Source organism: Petromyzon marinus, chromosome 13 (assembly GCF_048934315.1).
Source record: "Petromyzon marinus isolate PM22_M1 ecotype Great Lakes invasive population chromosome 13, UKy_Petmar_22M1.pri1.0, whole genome shotgun sequence".
Classification (NCBI taxonomy): Eukaryota; Metazoa; Chordata; class Hyperoartia; order Petromyzontiformes; family Petromyzontidae; genus Petromyzon; species Petromyzon marinus.
In genome coordinates, this window is record NC_133679.1 from 14,954,566 (window position 1) to 14,972,349 (window position 17,784).

General features: G+C 50.3%; 1 protein-coding gene across 6 annotated transcripts in view; it reads right to left on the reverse strand.

Moving 5' to 3' along the window:
* LOC116942096 (CUGBP Elav-like family member 3) overlaps window positions 1-17,784 on the reverse strand; it is a 60,007-nt gene that overhangs the window by 40,591 nt on the left and 1,632 nt on the right. For all 6 annotated transcript variants that reach the window (XM_032953676.2, XM_032953679.2, XM_032953675.2 and 3 more), the window contains exon 2: window positions 13,598-13,680. In XM_032953676.2, coding sequence (XP_032809567.2) covers window positions 13,598-13,680 — 83 coding nt within the window. The remainder of the gene's footprint in view (window positions 1-13,597; window positions 13,681-17,784) is intronic.

Below are 17,784 nucleotides of genomic sequence, written 5' to 3' on the forward strand. Positions count from 1 at the left end.
CTAGGATCACTGTTATAGACTAGGACCACTGTTATAGACTAGGGCCACTGTTATAGACTAGGGCCACTGTTATAGACTAGGGTCACTGTTATAGACTAGGGCCACTGTTATAGCCTAGAGCCACTGTTATAGACTAGAGTCACTGTTATAGACTAGGGCCACTGTTATAGACGAGGGTCACTGTTATAGACTAGGGCCACTGTTATAGACTAGGGTCACTGTTATAGACTAGGGCCACTGTTATAGCCTAGGGCCACTGTTATAGCCTAGGGCCACTGTTATAGACTAGGGCCACTTTTGTAGACTAGGGCCACTGTTATAGACTAGGGCCACTGTTATAGACTAGGGTCACTGTTATAGACTAAGGCCACTGTTATAGACTAGGTCACTGTTATAGACTAGGGCTACTGTTATAGACTAGGGTCACTGTTATAGACTAGGGCCACTGCTATAGCCTAGGGCCACTGTTATAGACTAGGGCCACTGTTATAGACTAGGGCCACTGTTATAGACTAGGGCCACTGTTATAGACTAGGGCCACTGTTATAGACTAGGGTCACTGTTATAGACTAGGGCCACTGTTATAGCCTAGGGCCACTGTTATAGACTAGGGTCACTGTTATAGACTAGGGCCACTGTTGTAGACTAGGGTCACTGTTGTAGACTAGGATCACTGTTATAGACTAGGGTCACTGTTATAGACTAGGGCCACTGTTATAGACTAGGGTCACTGTTATAGACTAGGGCCACTGTTATAGCCTAGGGCCATTGTTATATACTAGGGTCACTGTCATAGACTAGGGCCACTGTTATAGACTAGGGTCACTGTTATAGACTAGGGCCACTGTTATAGACTAGGGTCACTGTTATAGACTAGGGCCACTGTTATAGACTAGGGCCAATGTTATAGACTAGGGCCACTGTTATAGACTGGGGTCACTGTTATAGACAAGGGCCACTGTTATAGACTAGGGTCACTGTTATAGACTAGGGCCACTGTTATAGACTAGGGCCACTGTTATAGACTAGGGTCACTGTTAAAGACTAGGGTCACTGTTATAGACTAGGGTCACTGTTATAGACTAGGGTCACTGTTATAGACTAGGGTCACTGTTATAGACTAGGGCCACTGTTATAGACTAGGGCCACTGTTATAGACTAGGGTCACTGTTATAGACTAGGGTCACTGTTATAGACTAGGGCCACTGTTATAGACTAGGGTCACTGTTATAGACTAGGGTCACTGTTATAGACTAGGGCCACTATTATAGACTAGGGTCACTTTTATAGACTAGGGCCACTGTTATAGACTAGGGCCACTGTTATTGACTAGGACCACTGTTATGGACTAGGGTCACTGTTATAGACTAGGGTCACTGTTATAGACTAGGGTCACTGTTATAGATTAGGGCCACTGTTATAGACTAGGGCCACTGTTATAGACTAGGGCCACTGTTATAGACTATGGTCACTGTTATAGACTATGGTCAGTGTTATAGACTAGGGTCACTGTTATAGACTAGGGCCACTGTTATAGACTAGGGCCACTGTTATAGACTAGGGCCACTGTTATAGACTAGGACCACTGTTATAGACTAGGGCCACTGTAATAGACAAGGGTCACTGTTATAGACAAGGGTCACTGTTATAGACTAGGGTCACTGTTATAGACAAGGGTCACTGTTATAGACTAGGGCCACTGTTATAGACTAGGGCCACTGTTATAGACTAGGGTCACGATTAAAGACTAGGGCTACTGTTATAGACTAGGGCCACTGTTATAGACTAGGGTCACCGTTATAGACTAGGGCCACCGTTATAGACTAGGGCAACTGTTATAGACTAGGGTCACTGTTATAGACTAGGGCCACTGTTATAGACTAGGGCCACTGTTATAGACTAGGGTCCTTGTTATAGACTAGGGCCACTGTTATAGACTAGGGTCACTCTTATAGACTAGGGTCACTGTTATAGACTAGGGCCACTGTTATAGAGTAGGGCCACTGTTATAGACTAGGGCCACTGTTATAGACTAGGGCCACTGTTATAGACTAGGGCCACTTTTATAGACTAGGGCCACTGTTATAGACTAGGGCCACTGTTATAGACTAGGGTCACTGTTATAGACTAGGGCCACTGTTATAGCCTAGGGCCACTGTTATATACTAGGGTCACTGTCATAGACTAGGGCCACTGTTATAGACTAGGGTCACTGTTATAGACTAGGGCCACTGTTATAGACTAGGGTCACTGTTATAGACTAGGGCCACTGTTATAGACTAGGGCCAATGTTATAGACTAGGGCCACTGTTATAGACTGGGGTCACTGTTATAGACAAGGGCCACTGTTATAGACTAGGGTCACTGTTATAGACTAGGGCCACTGTTATAGACTAGGGCCACTGTTATAGACTAGGGCCACTGTTATAGACTAGGGCCACTGTTATAGACTAGGGCCACTGTTATAGACTAGGGTCACTGTTAAAGACTAGGGTCACTGTTATAGACTAGGGTCACTGTTATAGACTAGGGTCACTGTTATAGACTAGGGTCACTGTTATAGACTAGGGCCACTGTTATAGACTAGGGCCACTGTTATAGACTAGGGTCACTGTTATAGACTAGGGTCACTGTTATAGACTAGGGCCACTGTTATAGACTAGGGTCACTGTTATAGACTAGGGTCACTGTTATAGACTAGGGCCACTATTATAGACTAGGGTCACTTTTATAGACTAGGGCCACTGTTATAGACTAGGGCCACTGTTATTGACTAGGACCACTGTTATGGACTAGGGCCACTGTTATAGACTAGGGTCACTGTTATAGACTAGGGTCACTGTTATAGACTAGGGTCACTGTTATAGATTAGGGCCACTGTTATAGACTAGGGCCACTGTTATAGACTAGGGCCACTGTTATAGACTATGGTCACTGTTATAGACTATGGTCAGTGTTATAGACTAGGGTCACTGTTATAGACTAGGGCCACTGTTATAGACTAGGGCCACTGTTATAGACTAGGGCCACTGTTATAGACTAGGACCACTGTTATAGACTAGGGCCACTGTAATAGACAAGGGTCACTGTTATAGACAAGGGTCACTGTTATAGACTAGGGCCACTGTTATAGACTAGGGCCACTGTTATAGACTAGGGTCACGATTAAAGACTAGGGCTACTGTTATAGACTAGGGCCACTGTTATAGACTAGGGTCACCGTTATAGACTAGGGCCACCGTTATAGACTAGGGCAACTGTTATAGACTAGGGTCACTGTTATAGACTAGGGCCACTGTTATAGACTAGGGCCACTGTTATAGACTAGGGTCCTTGTTATAGACTAGGGCCACTGTTATAGACTAGGGTCACTCTTATAGACTAGGGTCACTGTTATAGACTAGGGCCACTGTTATAGAGTAGGGCCACTGTTATAGACTAGGGCCACTGTTATAGACTAGGGCCACTGTTATAGACTAGGGCCACTTTTATAGACTAGGGCCACTGTTATAGACTAGGGCCACTGTTATAGACTAGGACCACTGTTATAGACTAGGGCCACTGTTATAGACTAGGGCAACTGTTATAGACTAGGGTCACTGTTATAGACTAGGGCTACTGTTATAGACTAGGGTCACTGTTATAGACTAGGGTCACTGTTATAGACTAGGGCCACTGTTATAGACTAGGGCAACTGTTATAGACTAGGGTCACTTTTATAGACTAGGGCTACTGTTATAGACTAGGGTCACTGTTATAGACTAGGGTCACTCTTATAGACTAGGGACACTGTTATAGACTAGGGTCACTGTTATAGACTAGGGCCACTCTTATAGACTAGGGTCACTTTTATAGACTAGGGTCACTGTTATAGACTAGGGCCACTGTTATAGAGTAGGGCCACTGTTATAGACTAGGGCCACTGTTATAGACTAGGGCCACTGTTATAGACTAGGGTCACTTTTATAGACTAGGGCCACTGTTATAGACTAGGGCCACTGTTATAGACTAGGACCACTGTTATAGACTAGGGCCACTGTTATAGACTAGATTCACTGTTATAGACTAGGGTCACTGTTATAGACTAGGGCCACTGTTATAGACTAGGGCCACTGTTATAGACTAGGGCCACTGTTATACACTAGGGCCACTGTTATAGACTAGGGCCACTGTAATAGACAAGGGTCACTGTTATAGACTAGGGGCACTGTTATAGACTAGGGCCACTGTTATAGACTAGAGCCACTGTTATAGACTAGGGTCACTGTTATAGACTTGGGTCACTGTTATAGACTAGGGCCACTGTTATAGACTAGGGCCACTGTTATAGACTAGGGCTACTGTTATAGACTATGATCACTGTTATGGACTAGGGCCACTGTTATAGACTAGGGTCACTGTTATAGACTAGGGTCACCGTTATAGACTAGGGCCACCGTTATAGACTAGGGTCACTGTTATAGACTAGGGCCACTGTTATAGACTAGGGCCACTGTTATAGACTAGGGCCACTGTTATAGACTAGGGCCACTGTTATAGACTAGGGCCACTGTTATAGACTAGGGCCACTCTTATAGACTAGGGCCACTCTTATAGACTAGGATCACTGTTATAGACTAGGGTCACTCTTATAGACTAGGGTCACTGTTATAGACTAGGGCCACTGTTATAGAGTAGGGCCACTGTTATAGACTAGGGCCACTGTTATAGACTAGGGCCACTGTTATAGACTAGGGTCACTTTTATAGACTAGGGCCACTGTTATAGACTAGGGCCACTGTTATAGACTAGGACCACTGTTATAGACTAGGGCCACTGTTATAGACTAGATTCACTGTTATAGACTAGGGTCACTGTTATAGACTAGGGCCACTGTTATAGACTAGGGCCACTGTTATAGACTAGGGTCACTGTTAAGGACTAGGGCCACTGTTATAGACTAGGGCCACTGTTATAGACTAGGGTCACTGTTATAGACTATGATCACTGTTATAGACTAGGGCCACTGTTATAGACTAGGGCCACTGTTATAGACTAGGGCCACTGTTATAGACTAGGGTCACTGTTATAGACTAGGGCCACTGTTATAGACTATGGTCACTGTTATAGACTAGGGCCACTGTTATAGACTATGATCACTGTTATAGACTAGGGCCACTGTTATACACTAGGGCCACTGTTATAGACTAGGGCCACTGTTATACACTAGGGCCACTGTTATAGACTAGGGCCACTGTAATAGACAAGGGTCACCGTTATAGACTAGGGCCACCGTTATAGACTAGGGTCACTGTTATAGACTAGGGCCACTGTTATAGACTAGGGCCACTGTTATAGACTAGGGCCACTGTTATAGACTAGGGCCACTGTTATAGACTAGGGCCACTGTTATAGACTAGGGCCACTCTTATAGACTAGGGCCACTCTTATAGACTAGGATCACTGTTATAGACTAGGGTCACTCTTATAGACTAGGGTCACTGTTATAGACTAGGGCCACTGTTATAGAGTAGGGCCACTGTTATAGACTAGGGCCACTGTTATAGACTAGGGCCACTGTTATAGACTAGGGTCACTTTTATAGACTAGGGCCACTGTTATAGACTAGGGCCACTGTTATAGACTAGGACCACTGTTATAGACTAGGGCCACTGTTATAGACTAGATTCACTGTTATAGACTAGGGTCACTGTTATAGACTAGGGCCACTGTTATAGACTAGGGCCACTGTTATAGACTAGGGTCACTGTTAAGGACTAGGGCCACTGTTATAGACTAGGGCCACTGTTATAGACTAGGGTCACTGTTATAGACTATGATCACTGTTATAGACTAGGGCCACTGTTATAGACTAGGGCCACTGTTATAGACTAGGGCCACTGTTATAGACTAGGGTCACTGTTATAGACTAGTGCCACTGTTATAGACTATGGTCACTGTTATAGACTAGGGCCACTGTTATAGACTATGATCACTGTTATAGACTAGGGCCACTGTTATACACTAGGGCCACTGTTATAGACTAGGGCCACTGTTATACACTAGGGCCACTGTTATAGACTAGGGCCACTGTAATAGACAAGGGTCACTGTTATAGACAAGGGTCACTGTTATAGACTAGGGCCACTGTTATAGACTAGAGCCACTGTTATAGACTAGGGTCACTGTTATAGACTTGGGTCACTGTTATAGACTAGGGCCACTGTTATAGACTAGGACCACTGTTATAGACTAGGGCTACTGTTATAGACTATGATCACTGTTATGGACTAGGGCCACTGTTATAGACTAGGGTCACTGTTATAGACTAGGGCCACTGTTATAGACTAGGGTCACTGTTATAGACTATGATCACTGTTATAGACTAGGGCCACTGTTATAGACTAGGGCCACTGTTATAGACTAGGGCCACTGTTATAGACTAGGGTCACTGTTATAGACTAGGGCCACTGTTATAGACTATGGTCACTGTTATAGACTAGGGCCACTGTTATAGACTATGATCACTGTTATAGACTAGGGCCACTGTTATACACTAGGGCCACTGTTATAGACTAGGGCCACTGTTATACACTAGGGCCACTGTTATAGACTAGGGCCACTGTAATAGACAAGGGTCACTGTTATAGACAAGGGTCACTGTTATAGACTAGGGCCACTGTTATAGACTAGAGCCACTGTTATAGACTAGGGTCACTGTTATAGACTTGGGTCACTGTTATAGACTAGGGCCACTGTTATAGACTAGGACCACTGTTATAGACTAGGGCTACTGTTATAGACTATGATCACTGTTATGGACTAGGGCCACTGTTATAGACTAGGGTCACTGTTATAGACTAGGGTCACCGTTATAGACTAGGGCCACCGTTATAGACTAGGGTCACTGTTATAGATTAGGGCCACTGTTATAGACTAGGGCCACTGTTATAGACTAGGGCCACTGTTATAGAGTAGGGGCACTGTTATAGACTAGGGCCACTGTTATAGACTAGGGCCACTGTTATAGACTAGGGTCACTGTTATAGACTAGGGCCACTCTTATAGACTAGGGCCACTCTTATAGACTAGGGTCACTGTTATAGACTAGGGCCACTGTTATAGACTAGGGCCACTGTTATAGACTAGGGTCACTGTTATAGACTTGGGTCACTGTTATAGACTAGGGCCACTGTTATAGACTAGGGCCACTGTTATAGACTAGGGCTACTGTTATAGACTATGATCACTGTTATGGACTAGGGCCACTGTTATAGACTAGGGTCACTGTTATAGACTAGGGTCACCGTTATAGACTAGGGCCACCGTTATAGACTAGGGTCACTGTTATAGACTAGGGCCACTGTTATAGACTAGGGCCACTGTTATAGACTAGGGCCACTGTTATAGAGTAGGGCCACTGTTATAGACTAGGGCCACTGTTATAGACTAGGGCCACTGTTATAGACTAGGGTCACTGTTATAGACTAGGGCCACTCTTATAGACTAGGGCCACTCTTATAGACTAGGGTCACTGTTATAGACTAGGGCCACTCTTATAGACTAGGGCCACTGTTATAGACTAGGGTCACTGTTATAGACTAGGGCCACTGTTATAGACTAGGGTCACTGTTATAGACTAGGGCCACTGTTATAGACTAGGGCCACTGTTATAGACTAGGGCCACTGTTATAGACAAGGGCCACTGTTATAGACTAGGGTCACTGTTATAGACTAAGGCCACTGTTATAGACTAGGGTCACTGCTATAGACTAGGGCCCCTGTTATAGACTGGGGCCACTCTTATAGACTAGGGTCACTGTTATAGACTAGGGCCACTGTCATAGACTAGGGCCACTGTTATAGACTTGGGCCATTGTTATAGACTAGGTTCACTTTTATAGACTAGGTTCACTGTTATAGACTAGGGCTGCTGTTATAGACTAGGGTCGCTGTTATAGATTAGGGCCGCTGTTATAGACTAGGGCCGCTGTTATAGACTAGGGCCGCTGTTATAGACTAGGGTCACTGTTATGGACTAGGGTCACTGTTATAGACTAGGGTCACTGTTACAGACTAGGGCCACTGTCATAGACTAGGGTCACTGTTATAGACTAGGGTCACTGTTATAGACTAGGGCTACTGTTATAGACTAGGGTCACTGTTATAGACTAGGGCCGCTGTTATAGACTAGGGCCACTGTTATAGACTAGGGCCGCTGTTATAGACTAGGGCCGCTGTTATAGACTAGGGTCACTGTTATAGACTAGGGTCACTGTTATGGACTAGGGTCACTGTTATAGACTAGGGTCACTGTTATAGACTAAGGCCACTGTTATAGACTAGGGTCACTGTTATAGACTAGGGCTACTGTTATAGACTAGGGTCACGGTTATAGACTAGGGCCGCTGTTATAGACTAGGGCCGCTGTTATAGACTAGGGCCGCTGTTATAGACTAGGGCCACTGTTATAGACTAGGGTCCCCGTTATAGACTAGGGCCACTGTTATAGACTAGGGCAACTGTTATAGACTAGGGCCACTGTTATAGACTAGGGCCACTGTTATAGACTAGGATCACTGTTAAGGACTAGCGCCACTGTTATAGACTAGGGCCACTGTTATAGAATAGGGTCACTGTTATAGACTAGGGCCACTGTTATAGACCAGGGCCACTGTTATAGACCAGGGTCACTGTTATAGACTAGGGCCACTGTTATAGACTAGGGCCACTGTTATAGACAAGGGCCACTGTTATAGACTAGGGTCACTGTTATAGACTAAGGCCACTGTTATAGACTAGGGTCACTGCTATAGACTAGGGCCCCTGTTATAGACTAGGGCCACTGTTATAGACTAGGGTCACTGTTATAGACTAGGGCCACTGTTATAGACTAGGGCCACTGTTATAGACTTGGGCCATTGTTATAGACTAGGTTCACTTTTATAGACTAGGTTCACTGTTATAGACTAGGGCCGCTGTTATAGACTAGGGTCGCTGTTATAGACTAGGGCCGCTGTTATAGACTAGGGCCGCTGTTATAGACTAGGGCCGCTGTTATAGACTAGGGTCACTGTTATGGACTAGGGTCACTGTTATAGACTAGGGTCACTGTTATGGACTAGGGTCACTGTTATAGACTAGGGTCACTGTTATAGACTAGGGCCACTGTTATAGACTAGGGTCACTGTTATAGACTAGGGTCACTGTTATAGACTAGGGCTACTGTTATAGACTAGGGTCACTGTTATAGACTAGGGCCGCTGTTATAGACTAGGGCCGCTGTTATAGACTAGGGCCGCTGTTATAGACTAGGGCCACTGTTATAGACTAGGGTCCCCGTTATAGACTAGGGCCACTGTTATAGACTAGGGAAACTGTTATAGACTAGGGCCACTGTTATAGACTAGGGCCACTGTTATAGACTAGGATCACTGTTAAGGACTAGCGCCACTGTTATAGACTAGGGCCACTGTTATAGAATAGGGTCACTGTTATAGACTATGGTCACTGTTATAGACTAGGGCCACTGTTATAGACTAGGGCCACTGTTATAGACTAGGGCCACTGTTATAGACTAGGGCTCGTGTTAGGTCTGAGCGAATGTAAGAGGCTAGGCATAGAGTTTTAGGCTCGTGATCGTGTTATGGGATAGTGTTAATGTTAGAGGATATATATTTATTATTGGAAGATAGAGCTAGCGGATAGGGCTAGTGTTAGAGTCTAGAGCTAGTTGTCGCGGCTGGAGCGAGTGTTATGGGATAGTGCTAATGTTAACGGAGAGAACTTAGTGTCAGAGGTGAGGGATAGTGTATGGCCTAGTACTTAAGGTTTCGGTCCATCGTTTTATCCGCGAGGGATGTAACTGCTCAGACCAGTCGATTAATATTGATTCTCCAAACCCACGGTACACGCTTCTTCTTTTCGCGCGTGTCGTGTGCTATGGGATCGTTCACGTGCACCCGCGCAACCGCTAGAGGCAGCTACATTCTCCATGTGATTCTTCAATCGCTACCGCCACGACCACTGTCCCCGTGAACTTCACTCATTGATTCCTTCACCCACACTCGGTCTGCCAGACACCGACTCGTCTCATCCACACCGTGCTCAACTGCAGGCCACAATAACAACTCGCTCACTCGTCCACTCACTATCACACACAGTCACTCATACACTCACTCACCCACTCAATCACAACAATGCAGGTCACAACATCACACTCACCACATTGCAGGTCACAACAACACATCCACCCACCACACTGCAGGTCACAACATCACATCCACCCACCACATTGCAGGTCACAACATCACACTCACTCACCACACTGCAGGTCACAACATCTCAACCACCCACCACATTGCAGGTCACAACATCACACTCACTCACCACACTGCAAGTCACAACATCACTCTCATCCACCACACTGCAGGTCACAACATCACACTCACTCACCACACTGCAGATCACAACATCACACTCACTCACCACACTGCAGGTCACTACATCACACTCACTCACCACACTGCAGGTCACTACATCACACCCACCCACCACACTGCAGGTCACAACATCACACTCACTCACCACACTGCAGGTCACTACATCACACTCATCCACCACACTGCAGGTCACAACATCACACTCATCCACCACACCGCAGGTCACAACATCACACCCACTCACCACACTGCAGGTCACAACATCACACTCATCCACCACACTGCAGGTCACAACATCACACTCACTCACCACACTGCAGGTCACTACATCACACTCATCCACCACACTGCAGGTCACTACATCACACTCACTCACCACACTGCAGGTCACTACATCACACCCACCCACCACACTGCAGGTCACTACATCACACTCATCCACCACACTGCAGGTCACAACATCACACCCACCCACCACACTGCAGGTCACAACATCACACTCATCCACCACACTGCAGGTCACTACATCACACTCACTCACCACACTGCAGGTCACTACATCACACCCACCCACCACACTGCAGGTCACAACATCACACTCACTCACCACACTGCAGGTCACTACATCACACTCATCCACCACACTGCAGGTCACAACATCACACTCATCCACCACACCGCAGGTCACAACATCACACCCACTCACCACACTGCAGGTCACAACATCACACTCATCCACCACACTGCAGGTCACAACATCACACTCACTCACCACACTGCAGGTCACAACATCACACTCATCCACCACACTGCAGGTCACTACATCACACTCACTCACCACACTGCAGGTCACTACATCACACTCATCCACCACACTGCAGGTCACAACATCACACTCACTCACCACACTGCAGGTCACTACATCACACTCACTCACCACACTGCAGGTCACTACATCACACTCACTCACCACACTGCAGGTCACTACATCACACTCATCCACCACACTGCAGGTCACAACATCACACTCATCCACCACACTGCAGGTCACAACATCACACTCATCCACCACACTGCAGGTCACAACATCACACTCACTCACCACACTGCAGGTCACTACATCACACTCACTCACCACACTGCAGGTCACTACATCACACCCACCCACCACACTGCAGGTCACCTCACTTCGTTTTTCTGCTTCACCCCTCGCACTGCTCCACTGTGGAATTCCCTCTCCCCTTCATTGTCTCTCACCCCCGGCTCTCACAATCACGAACAACCTGTTTGTGGTGGTGGTGATGCTGCGTTGGCAGTGGTGAACAAGCACGCTTAACAACAACGCAACACATTCGTCCATAACACTGCGAATTTGAACGAATACATATCTAGAAATAACAGGCGACGTTTCGGTCCTTCATTGTACATTATATGACTCAGAACATACCACGAAGAAGCCTCATTTCCAAAAACGTCGCCTGTTGTATTTTTCAATGTAAGGCCACCGTGTTATTGGCGAATGTGTTGACGTTTGTTTTCGTCTTCTTCATAATAACCTCGCTCAATTCAACAAATGCGTTCACTGGTATATGTTACGACTCCGAGAACGGTGCTGTTTGTCGCTGGCCGCCTGGTGCTTTGGACCCTGTGCCCATCGACTGTTAAACCCAAGGACCGAATCCACAACCTCCGAACAAAATCAAACAGTTTTAGATTTGAAGCTTTCGTGATTGCAAGGATTCATACTCTTTGTTTTTTTTCGGTAAAGTCACGTAGGTAAAAAATAAAATAAATGAAAAAAACTAAATAAAATCACGACGTTTCGGGCGCAACACAAGCGTCCGTCATCAGGTGGGAAAGCATGGCCTACTGCTGATGCAGACTTTTAAAAAAACAGACACAAAAATAACCCCCCGTCGATTCTGAAATCGAATAAGCGATCCCAGCCAACGACGATTTTAAAATAGACTCGATTCGCCGGGGGAAGTGGGGGAACCGAGGAGGGGGAGGTCGAGGGGTAGGGGGGGGGTGATGACTCATCCCACCGCGCGAGCGAGCGAGCGAGCGGGAGCGCGCCGGAGGGATGGAGGGAGGGGGCCGCTTCAGCACCACGGACAGCGACGCCCGCCGCGCGGGACCCGGGGGAGGCGCGGGGAGCCAGGGTGGGTGGGGGGACAGGGAGGGGGATCTGGGAGTGGCACCGGGACTTGTGGGGGTGCGGACACAGGGACCCAGGAGGGGTCAGGGGACCGGGGAAGCGCAGGGATCAGGTACCCTCGTCTAGAGATCCCAGGTTAGGGGGTTCGAGTGAGAAACCCCTCGTGTAAGGGACCGCTGAAAAAGGGGGTCCGGTTAGGGAGCCCCAAGTCTAAAATCCCCGTGTGCAGAAGCCACCGTTGGGGGGGGGGGGGGGTCGGGAAAAGTCGGGATGGGTTTGGAAGGATCGGGAAGGATCGGGAAGGATCGGGAAGGGTCGGGAAGGGTCGGGAAGGGTCCAGAGTTACCTGCAGAGAAGGTTCCAGGAAGCGGGTCTGGCATAAGTGGTCAGGGTGAAGACCCTCGCATAGGGGTCCCGGGTAGGGGGTGTTGGGTAGGGACCCCTGTGTCGTAGGCCCGGTAGGCGGGGGGAGGGGGGGATAGACACCCTCCTAACAGGGACGTCTGAGTAGTGACCCCCTCACAGGAGACGAGTAGAGATCCCTAGGGAGCGACCCCCCGCTTCGGGGTGCCGCTAGGGAGGGTGTCCTGGTAGCGAGGCCTGGGAGAGAGCCCCGAGTATTGGGGCCTGGTAGGGACCCCTGTGAATGGATCCTTCGGTATGGAACCTCCCGGTTAAATACCCCCAAATGGAGACCCCTTTTAAGTACCCCTCATTGGGGACCCCTCCATAGAGACCCCGGGTTAGGGACCATTTGATAGAGAACGCAGATTGGCACTGTTCTGTAGGACCCCTGTGTGGGGGGCCCTGTGTGGGGGTCTCTGTGTGGGGGTCTCTGTGTGGGGGTCTCTGTGTGGGGGTCTCTGTGTGGGGGGCCCTGTGTGGGGGGCCCTGTGTGGGGGGCCCTGTGTGGAGGTCTCTGTGTGGGGGTCTCTGTGTGGGAGTCTCTGTGTGGGGGTCTCTTGTGAGGGTCTCTATGTGGGGGTGCGTGGTGCAGGGTGCGGGGTGCTCGTCTCACCCCCGGCAGGGTCTTCTGCTCATGCAGGGCGCTCTGAGCCTTGAGCGCCGATTCGCGCGCACAGTACGTGAGGAAGGCGCAGCCTGCGGACAGCACGCAGCCCCCACGCACACAGCCCCCCACACACAGCACGTGAGGCACCCTCCCTCACTCACACATCCACCCCCTGGCTCATCCACCCCCTCACTCCCTCTCGCTCATCCACCCCCTACTCGTCCTCCCCCTCGCTCACCCTCCCCCTCGCTCACCCTCGCTCACCCTCCCCCTCGCTCATCCACCCCCTCACTCCCCCTCGCTCATCCACCCCCTACTCACCCTCCCCCTCGCTCACCCTCGCTCATCTACCCCCTTACTCCCCCTCGCTCATCCACCCCCTACTCACCCTCCCTCTCGCTCCCCCTCCCCCTCGCTCACCCTCCCCCTCGCTCACCCTCCTCCTCGCTCATCCACCCCCTACTCACCCCCTTGCTCACTCATTCCCCCACCACTCACCCTCACCCATCCAACTCCCTACTCCTCCTCACTCGCTCATCCACCCCCTACTCCCCCCCTCCCCCGTACTCCCCCTCACCCCCCCTACCCACAACTCACCTTCCCCCTCACCCAACTTCCTCATCCACTCCCTCCCTTTCATTCATCCACCCCCCCACCCAACCCCATTCTCCCCACCCCCTTCTCCCACGGAGAGGGCGAGCCAGGGATTGCCCCGCGGCGACTTGGTCCGAGGAGGCGGGGCAGGGAGACAACGGTCTGGGCCAGATTTGTAAATTGCCTCTGTTTATGGAGTGGTGGCGCAATGGTTAGCGCACTGTGTTATGGACCTGGCGACCCCAATTCGATTCCTGCTCACGACCAATAACAATGCCAGCGAATATCTGAACCCGGTTTCGGGCCTCCTCTAGGTTTACTCAGCCCTAAACGAGTGCATTGTGGTGCGGTGTGTAAAACATCAGCACTTGGGAGACAAAGGTGGCCGGGCGTGATGTCGACCACACCACCCAATTTCTCGTGTGCCGTTCCGACCTTAATAGGTGCTCGCTGACAGCACTTGCCCCAACAGCCTGTAAAAGGCTCCACGGGGGAATCGTTGTCTTTGTGTGTGCGTGGTCAGCTATGGCCGTGATGTGGCCATGAGATGGATGTACAGCGACGGATTGAATAAATCTATGCGGTGGGGCTTTGAGCGGCTTGGTTTTTTCCCCTCCCGGGATCTCCGGTTTCCTCCCAGTGGCGAAGGCAAACAGCCGTGCACGGAATTGGACAAACGCGCCAGTGTGGCAGGACTCTCCTCTGAACCACTCATACGACTCAGCGAGCCTTTCCTGTGGAGCGGGGAGGAGTAGGAGACTGTGGGATGAAGGGGCAGTGAGGAGGAGGATGATGATGAGGAGGTGGACGTGAGCTCGGTGGTGCAGGTGGCTTCGGGGGTGGGGGGGGGATAGAGGCGGGGGGGGGGGACAAGGGGGACAGAAGGGGGACGAGAAAGGGAGATGGGGAGAGACATTCAGGAAATGATGGTAAACGATGGGGAGCTAGGAGAGACTGGGAGAATGAAGAGGAGACATGGGGAGGCGAGGCGTAGGGAGGTGGGGGATTAGGGGGGGGGGGGGGGAGAAACAAGGAATCGAGTAGAGACAAGGGGTAGGAGAGACTTGGCAGGAAAAGACGAGGAGAGACAAGGGAGAGAGACGGGGGAGACCGCGGACGATAAGGAAGAACCAAGAAGGGAGCAGGGGGCAGGAGGAGGTTAGATAATAAGAGAGGAGGGAGAGCGGGTAAGCAAGGGCGATAGCGGAGCAAGCGGAGAGAGTGGAGAGGCGAGCGCAGAGGCAAGGGAGAGGGAAAGCGAGGCGAGAGACAATGGAGACAAGAGCAGCCGAAGGGAGAGCAGAGGGAGCCAAGAGAGGCACGTGGAGGCAGCGGAGAGACAAGGGAGAGATGGGGGGGGGACGAGAGAGAGAGACTCGAGACAGCGGAGTGAGGGAGAGAGAAGGTGGAGGTAGAGGAGGAATATTGACGAGAAGGGAGAGATAGGCAAGGGAGTGAGAGGGGAGAGAGCGGATAGCGAAAGACGCGAGAGATGAGAAGAGGGGGGGGGGGGATACGAGGGAGAGAGAAGAGCGAGAGGGTAGAGAGATGGGCAAGGGGAGAGGTGGAGATAGAGAGATAGAAGGGAGAGAGAGGGAGAGAGACGGTGGAAATAAGATGTGAGAGACAAGCAGGAGAGAGAGAGAGAAAAGGCAGCACAGACAAAGCCTGAGCGTCGCTACTCTGGGGTCACGGATGATCGCGCCCCGGGTGCCCCCCCACTCCCTCCCCTAATGCCACCATCATTAACATCTCATTAATATTACCATCATCATCAGCAGCATTGTCATCATGCTATTATCATTAATATTCATATTCATCGGCACCACGCTAATGATCGGAGGAGTAGCGCCCTGCTCGTGATCTCGGCTCGTGGAGGCCGCTTTCTGTCCTCACCCCCCGATAGTAATTGACGTGACCGGAGCTACGGGGGCTGCAGGGGTGAAGAGGAGGAGGAGGTAGGGGGGGGGGGCAGTGTAATTATTATTAATTGACACCTCGCCGTCGTCGTATCGATCGATTGTGCGAGCGGCTGCCCGGTGTTTAAATCCCCCCCAAAACCCCCGCGACCATTACCGCCCCGCCGCTTCGGGGCGCACGCGGCACGCGCGCCGCCCCGGCTGCTACCCCGGCTCGAACCCGAACTCGGGAGAGGTGCGCAGGGGCTCGCAATTGTGGGGAGATGTGACCACGGCGTCGTGTCTGTGGCAACGCGGCCACAACCACCGCCACCGGGCCCCGCGCAAACACCTGTCAGAGGTAATGGGGCAGCGCAGGTGAAGGAACCTCGCCCCCCCCCCCCTTCCACCACTCGAGCCACCTGTGGAGCACCGCGCGGCTTCCCCGGCCCTCCCAGGGCTCTTTGGGCCCCGCGCTGTGCGCCAGTTTGACTCTGCGAGCCTCTCCATCGCCACCGCCGCCTCCTCCTCGGCCGGGCATGGAGGGTGAGGTCGTGGTGAGTGACTGAGTTGGTGAGGTGGATGGGGAAGGGGTGAGGTGGGGTGAGTGGTTGGGTGGGTGGGTGGATGGAGTGAGTGGATGGAGTGAGTGGGTGGAGTGAGGTGGGTGGAGTGAGGTGGGGTGAGTTGGTGGGTGGGGTGAGGTAGGGTGAGGTAGGGTGAGTAGGTGGGTGGGTGTGAGATGGGGTGGTGGGTGGGTGTGAGATGGGGTGGTGGGTGGGTGTGAGATGGGGTGGTGGGTGGGTGTGAGATGGGGTGGTGGGTGGGGGTGAGGTATGATTGACAATGGCTGAGGGTTGATAGGGGACTGATGATGGATGATTAGCGATAATGGGGGCTGGCGGGAATGATGATGATGATGGCAATGGTGTGGAAAGATGAGGAATGGATGGAAATTCATGAAGACGATGGAGGAGGAGGATTAGCGATGACGAGGAATCATGAGGGGACAGGACGAATAACGCTGAAGAGAGGTCGTTCGGGATGATGATGGTTTGGGATGATGATCGCAATGATCTTCATGATGACAATGATGAGGAATGATTTCGGATTGGCCAGGATGATGAGAGACGATGGCAGAAGGCGAGGGATGTTGATGACGACGATGAAGCAGAGATGATGAGTGAGCATTGCGATGTTCAGACGGTGTGAGGAAGAATCGTAATCATAACGGCGAGGTGAGAGTGTGGAATAGCGAGGCGATGATGATGGCGATGATGGTGATGACGATGGCTAGGGATTGCGAGGGTGATGGTGTGGCAATGGCCACCATGGCTCCCCCCATCTCTCTCTCACTGTGCCGCTCTCTCTCCCAGCCAGTCACCAACAGGGGACATCAACAGATTGCGGTGGCGATTTAATTTTTATTTAACGAGTTCTGTTTTTCAAAATCTCTCTCTCCCCTCTCTCTACCCGTGTATTTACAACGACACAATGCGAGTTCAACTGTGAATATGATCAGGCTGCTGCTCCCGCTAGTGGACATGTGTGTGTGTCTTTGTGTGTGGATGTCTCTTTGTCTGTATGTGTGTGTGGATGTGTCTTTGTATGTCTGTGTGAATGCGTGTGGATGTTGTTGTTCTTGTCGTGTGTGTGGATGTGTGTGTGTGCATGTATGTCTGTGTGTAGATGTGTGTGTGT